The sequence below is a fragment of the Maylandia zebra genome, linkage group LG19 (assembly GCF_041146795.1).
Source record: "Maylandia zebra isolate NMK-2024a linkage group LG19, Mzebra_GT3a, whole genome shotgun sequence".
Lineage (NCBI taxonomy): Eukaryota > Metazoa > Chordata > Actinopteri > Cichliformes > Cichlidae > Maylandia > Maylandia zebra.
Genome location: NC_135185.1, coordinates 24,359,928 through 24,367,316, shown reverse-complemented (window position 1 = coordinate 24,367,316; position 7,389 = coordinate 24,359,928). Strand labels below are relative to the sequence as shown.

The following is a 7,389-nucleotide window of genomic DNA, read 5'->3' as shown; positions in this document are numbered from 1 at the left end:
TTCCCACATTTTACTGTAAAACTAGGTCACTGAGGATTTGGCTTTTTATGATAACAGCACACCATGGTCAGAGTTTGTTGCAGTAATGAAGAAGAACGGCTACCATTAATGATATGCTTATTGATGATTTTGGTGCAACTGGAAAGGATCTAGTGACCCACACGGTGAATAAATTATAATGTTTGCTCTTGAACCAGCCACATAAACAACCAGAAAGCTGTTTTAGTCCATTGGAGGCAGTATTCTGTCTGCAAAGCCACAAAACACATTAACCTCACCCACCAAAGTAGAAAAAAAAGTTATATAAACAGATAATGCATTTTGAAATAAAAAGAAAGAAAACCTATGGCTGAAATCTGTCTAGTTCCTGCTCCTGCTCTTCTTACTGTCACACTGTTAAGACTACTACTTAAATGTTATTTTAATACCTAAGCCTTTTCAGCCAGACATTTAACAAAATGTTATTTATTAGAGAGAAATACTTCAAACCGGGGGATCTGTGGAGAGATGGGGGATTTATTCTTGGAGACCAAACATGGGCTTTCAAGGATGATTTCTCACTTGATGACCTTTGAGAGGGTCAAGTGGTCCTGAATTTACGGCTGTATATGTTTTCCTGTTTTGTTTTGATTTTTACACTAGCCCCACTTGCTCCCCCTGTTAGTCTGCAACTCCACACCCAGAAATCCAAGTACTGAAACACAAATATTCACAGGAGATCTTTGTCAGGTTGTCTATTATTATGTTGTGCATGTCATATCTTTATCATATGTACTGTACTCTTCAGACTGTTGAGATAACTATTTGACATATTTCATTTAATCAAGTTTGGATTTAAGGGCGTTTTTCTTAGGTTGTCATTTCGATTCAATATTCTCATTCATGTTGTGTGTGTGCGTGCTCCTGTTGTGCATCAACGTGATGACGACAGCAATCATAGCAACCAGCATGGCGACGGGGAAGCGTTTCTTCGCTCTTCATTTGCTAAACCTTTGATAGGTTATTACTTGTACGATATTTGATTGTATCACTACGTCAGCATGTTTACGGTTAAGTACAGTGAATTTTCTGGATGGATCCGAGCTCTGCCATCTCTCCCTCAGAATATTTCCGAGGTTGGGATATGCTGAGTGTAGTATTATGGACTCAAGAATAGGTATGCTAATGCTATTAGCATTGGTTAGCCATGTAGCTGGATAATGAGTCGGGAGACGTTAGCACATTTAGCTTTTTTGCTTAAGCAGCTACCTAAAGATAAGCTCATGTCCACCGTATTTACTGTTAATAATATGGCTTCAAGTCGGTCAGCACAGTGGTTACTAGTCCCTTGTCTGTACCGAAAACAGCTTGTAAAACGATGCTTCAGTAAAGCCAGCTTACGTTTAGTGACATTTTAACCTGTTAAATCTTTATTCGTTTCTTCTTGTTTCTGGTTTGAAGAGATCCACGATATCAGCTTAGTACTGCCCTCTATAAACTTAAACCAGTATGTACTCTTATTGTTTGCTGGAGCTTCGTCTTATTTATTTTCAGTGTTATTCAAACATTTACTTCAAATTATGTTACCACTTTTTGAGTATTTACTATTTTTATTTGTAAACAGTCAGTGTTATGAACATTAAAACCTATAGCACAGAATTTACCCCCGAAAGTCTTGGAACCCCTTAACAGTATATTGCCAGGTCCAAAAGAAAATACTCTGTACTGTAATGTGTTATTAGTTAAATGATCAAAAAAAAAAAAAATACTAGGAAACGCATAGATTCCTGTTAACTAAATTAGCATTGCCTTACTGTGTGTCTTGCTGTGGTAAACTTGCTGTTTTAGTTATCTAAAAATTATTTAGTCTTGAGAAGCGCTGTGCACCACATACTTATAAAATGAAATGATAAATGAAAAGTTTTTAATCATAAAAAACCTGTAACTGATAAAGTGTGAGTCATAACACTTTTTTACATTTTAGGAAGTGTGTCATCTGGACTGGGGTACAGCCCTGGTGTGAGAGGAAAGGCTTTGAAAAGTAGTCGTAAGTATTATTACATGCTCATGAGTACTGGTCATCTGTAAGAAGAGCTTAATTTAACAGTTTATCATATATTGTTTTGTGTTTTTAGCTTTCTGTCCACTCTCCTCTAGCAAGTTGACACAATCCATCATTAAAGACCACATGGTGTCTCATTACAAAAAGGTTTACTCAGCTAAAGGTGAGCTGCATGGCAGGTATATTTTACAGTTGTGGTCATGGTAATTTGGGGCTGTTAATGATTTATTTGAACTGTTCTTTTTTCAGGGTGCATTGATTTTACAGCATACATCTTTAATTACTTTTTTTAAAAACCCATTAAAACCCATTGAGGATGGATTTGTTCTGGATTGTCTCAAAAAAGTCAAAAGTTTGCATACACTCAGATACATACACTAACTTAAATTTCTTAATAACTTGTGCTTAAGGTTCTTTTAATTTGACAAGGTCAAAGCCTATTAACATCTCATTGGCGATCATGATTGACAACTGGTAGTTTTTCTTTGGAGCATAAGAAGGTTGGTTTGACAGGACTCATTAGACTGATATTCAGAACAGGAAAGTCCAAAGAACCCACTGAAGATCTAAGAAGAACAATAGGAGTTTACTCTAGATTTACACAAGTTGGAGCCATTTCTAAACAACTGCAGATTCCAAGATCATCAGTTCAAACAGTTATAAGGAAGGTTTTATGGTTAGATCAGACAAAGATTAAGCTATTTGGCCACAATGACAAGACTTAGGTTTGGAAGATTAAAGGTGAGGCTTTCAAACTTAAGAACACTGTACCATTTGTCAAACATGATGGCTGTAGCATTGTGCTTTTGAGCTGATTTGCTGCCAGTGGTACTGGTATACTGCACAAAGAGGATGGAATAATAAAGAAGGAAGACTACCTCAAAATTCTTCAACTTCACCTCAAATCAACAACCTGATGATTGAAACTTGGACACAATTGGGTATTCAAATGGGAAAATGATCTAAAACACACATCAAAACTGATTTTGGAATGGATAAAGCAAAGCAAAGCCCCAGTCTCATATTAAATGTGTGAACTTTGTATAAAAACTGGTTCTGTACCAGGAAACCAACATGTGAATGACCTCAACTGATTCTGCCAGGAAGAGTCAAATATCCACCTAGAATTGTACCCAAAGCTTTTTTGTGTTTACCCAAAGGATCTGGTCCAGGTGCAACATGCTAAGGGATATTTAACCAAATACTGGTGTAGATTTATGTATATATTTGAGCCTGTCTGTATACTTCAGACCAAAACTAAGTATTGTGTTTAATTCTGTTGTGTAATAATACTAATAGTTTCTATCTTATCCACCAGCTGCCATTGATACCTCAGTACCCAAAAGCTTGCTGTGTAGTGTGAAGTGTAAGTATACATATATATGGTGGCCATACTCGGTTCTTATGACTCATACAGCAGGAGATGTTGGGACAAAATAAATTTAGATTGTGTCATAAGTTTAGCTAATAATTAGACAAATAATGCCATAATTAGCAGTGCGTATAATAAGTAAATAATAGGCAAATAAAGTAAAGTACATGCTTTGCTGCTGGTGATAGTTCTGCAGTGCAGAGAATTGTATCTGTTCAAATCAAATCAAATCACTTTTATTGTCACATCACATGTGCAGGTACATTGGTACAGCACATGTGAGTGAAATTCTTGTGTGTGAGCTTCACAAGCAACAGAGTTGTGCAAAATACAATAATGTAAACAAGCAAAATTCAAGAATGGCTACATCTGAAACTAATAAATATATGTACAATATATAATAGTATATGCATTTCTGGATGTGTATACTAAATATTTTTCTACGTGTGTGTGTGTGTGTGTGTGTGTGTGTGTGTGTGTGTGTGTGTGTGTGTGTGTGTGTGTGTGTACATATTTTACAAATTAAATAGAGTGAACAATAAATAAAATATATAAAAATATACAGAGTTGAGACATGTGCAAAACAGTGGCATTACTGTACAGTATGGAGTGCATAATGTTAAAGTTCCAGTAGTGAACTGTTGTGCTACTTCAGTTGTTTTAATACCTCTTTACAGACAATGACCAGATCAAGCGGGATAGGTTGAGGAAAAATGGCCGTCCTCAGTCAGCACCTGCACAGAGGAATAGCAGAACTTCATACTCTTCATCACAGGTAAGAAAATCTGGCGTTGTCATTAATCACTGCTTCATGTGATGCTAACAATTTTTTACTAGCAGATTTCAAGCAAACACAAAGCCAACTTTATTTGCTTGGAATCTTTTTCAGTCTACACAACAACAGATTCACTCCATGTGTGTTTTTTAGAGCAGATTATCTGTGCAGTATGATGACAGCACCTACCTTTGCTCGAGGAGCTCCTTGGTCTCCAGCCCTAGGTTCAACACCACCTTTAAAGTCAATGAGATGGTTTATCCATCGCTCAATGTCAGCTCTCATCACACTCGCCCAGCATCAGAATGGAAGCATCGGAGCCCGGAGGCAACTTTTCGAAGAAAGTCGTCAGCTTGTTCATTGGCAGCTTCTGGAGATCAGAGTTCCTACAAAACCTTCCAGGACCCTGTCCGGAAGACATACAGCGGAGACTTGCTACTGAAACATTCACAGCACTTTACACAAGACAAACCTTTCACTCCTAAGACCTTAAAATCAGATAAGAGCTCATACTTGTCAAAATATCGCTACTACAGAGCACCACAGAGAAAACCTACTCAGGACTGCAGCAACTCAACATCATTTCAACAGGAGATGTGTGATGGAAGGTAACGGCTGAATGTCTTGATGAGACTGCAGATCTAAAGACGTGTCTTGGGAGATTTTTTTTTCAGCATGTGCCGCTTGTGTCTTCACGTGTCTTTTGGTTGTTTTCATACAGCGTAAAGAACAAGGACTGCATGCTGGATGTTGATGAGCCATCTCAGGTAATTTGGAGAATTTGATTTGATTAATAATGCATACATGCATACATGTGGGTGACTGTAGCTCAGGTGGTAGAGCAGGTCATCTACTGATCGGAAGGTTGGTGGTTCGATTCCCGGCTTCCCCTAGTCTGCATGCCAAATGTCCTTGGGCAAGATACTAACCCGAAATTGCTCTCCGATGCATTCATCGGAGTATGAATGTGTGTGAATGTCAGTTGTGCTTGTGTGAATGGGTGAATGCACAAGTTGTGTAAAGCGCTTTGAGTGCTCAGAAGAGTGGAAAAGCGCTATATAAGAACTAGTCCATTTACCATACATATCACAATTTATCAGTAATACTTTGATCACAAGAACGCTTTGACAGAATCGAATTACACTTCCCATTTTCCAGCCTTCTTTTCTTTTTTCTGTTTTTTTTCTACAGGGATTTATTACAGAGCATGAGTCGTTTGAGGATGAGCTTAATGGCACATATTCATCATCAAGACAAAAGAGTCGAGCAGCCAAGGGCAGCGAGTGCGGTTTTTTCGACTCCTTGTCCAGGTGAGCTCATGCAGTAGAAAAGGACATTGCATTTTATTATTTATTTAATTACTTTGTTCAGTAAGATTCTTAAAGTGTTTCATCTTCTAGGGTCTCACCAGAAAATAGGAAATCTCCCAATATGATGAGAGTATCCACAGAGTAAGTTCACCGACCTTCTGATTAGTAGACATAGACAAATTTTAACAATCTAAAGTAATACATTATCTAATAAATGAATTATTGTGTTTTGTCGAGGAATAGAGAAGAAGAATTAATGTACCTTGAATTCATTTCTGCTGTGACAGAAGATATCTTGTCCAGGGGACACATTTCTGACAGGTTGAAACATTTTAATTCTTTTACATTTTCTGTGCCATAGTTGGATGACAGATGTACAGACGTTTGCACAGCTTCTTAATAAATTTGTATGTGACTGATAAAGGAGTTATTGATTAAATAGTAGCTATGAGTCTTATTTTGAGTAATTACTGACATGTAAGTGTCTGTGTCCTCTGCAAGGGTCCTAGACCGTGTGTTAAATCGGCACATCGACATGAATCGTCATCAACTAGATGAGGTCAGCATGTAATTTCATGCATAATACAAAACATTTTAGGCAAGTCATGTTCATGGCTTTTTAAGCTGTTCTTATAAGCCCGCTTTGCTTGTTTTTAGGGTAAAATGCGCCACCTGCTGGAAGTGTTGTGTAAAGACTTTGAAGAACCAACCAACATATCCAGCTCCACTGCAGAGCTTGAAAAAAAGAATTATCTGCTTGATAGCCTCCTACCGTGTCCGGAATCAGCGGGAAAACATGTAAAGACCAAAGAAGACAATGACTTGTTTCCTTATGTGTCCCCAATTAAACACTGTGATTTCCCAGTTTATACTGATCCCTTATTGGCTTCTACGCCCTTACACTCTCCTACAAGAACTCCTTCTCAAACTGAAATAACTGAAAAAGATAAGAAGGGTGACAGTGAGGGAAAGTTTATTGACTTTTCTTTGGTCAGTGAGCATGTCCCTGATAATACAACAGCCAGTGAAGAGGATTTCCATATAGTAGGCACAACTGTTACAACCAGCGTCCACAGTGAAACCCAGGAGAATTCTGCTATAGCCAGTGAACAAGAGCAAGCTGATGGACAGTCTAATGAGCTTGAGGATCTAGGGAAAAGTTTGTCAGAGTTGTTGCATGTGTCCAGCAACACACACTGTGAAAGTGCTGCCAGTGAGCAGCGTTCAAATGCAGGGGATTCTGGCAGCGAAGATGAATTTTAAGTTTTTATTGTACTGTGGGATTTTATGTCCATCTACATTTTTACCGAGTGAAGTGTGTTCCAGAGAATGAAGTGATATTTCACATTTTTAAAAGGTGTCATATAAAAAGAAATAACACTGGTTATTTACGAGCCTCACTAAAGAGTGTTGTACTTCTGCTTTGTTTTCGATGAATTTTTAACAACAAAAGCACAATGAAAATGTCACAAAAATAAGTCTGAGCTTTAAAGTTCTCATTTAGGATGGGGATAAGCTTGATCACTGTAGTGGCTGAGCTGCAGTTTACCTCTGCAATTAGTTTCAGTATACTGCCCTGTCAGTTTTAAGTATGATGTAGCACAAGTTAACATTTTCAGATAAGGTGTGAAGTGTGTTCAACCTGAAAAGTCCACTGTTACCAGAAAGTGTCTTTACAACTGCAATAAAATTTGCTTTTCATTCACTGCTTGCTTCTGATTATTGAGACTATCATTGAGGTTCTTAACTTGGGAAATATTGCAACTGGGAAACTATAAAAAATAATCTATTATATGTATATAATAGATTTTATGTACACTTCACAGGTAATCTGCAATATTCTGCTGTTCAGTTATACATGTACATCCTCATACACATTCATTTTAATAAC

At 37.5% G+C, this 7,389-nt stretch overlaps 1 protein-coding gene across 3 annotated transcripts; it reads left to right on the top strand.

Moving 5' to 3' along the window:
* Positions 1-928: 928 nt before the first annotated feature.
* spata7 (spermatogenesis associated 7) lies at positions 929-7,203 on the top strand. 3 transcript variants are annotated; one of them, XM_004540372.2, is made up of 12 exons: positions 929-1,156; positions 1,964-2,026; positions 2,115-2,204; positions 3,360-3,407; positions 4,091-4,188; positions 4,342-4,796; positions 4,910-4,955; positions 5,380-5,498; positions 5,589-5,639; positions 5,742-5,819; positions 6,000-6,057; positions 6,156-7,203. In XM_004540372.2, the coding sequence occupies exons 1-12, from the start codon at positions 1,141-1,143 to the stop codon at positions 6,759-6,761; spliced, it is 1,728 nt and encodes a 575-aa protein (XP_004540429.1). In that variant the 5' UTR covers positions 929-1,140; the 3' UTR covers positions 6,762-7,203. The 3 variants fall into 3 exon arrangements, with proteins under 3 accessions (XP_004540429.1, XP_004540428.1, XP_076733673.1); XM_004540371.2 differs by having other exon boundaries at positions 5,736-5,819; XM_076877558.1 differs by lacking the exons at positions 929-1,156; positions 1,964-2,026 and having other exon boundaries at positions 4,347-4,796; positions 5,736-5,819.
* Positions 7,204-7,389: the final 186 nt, after the last annotated feature.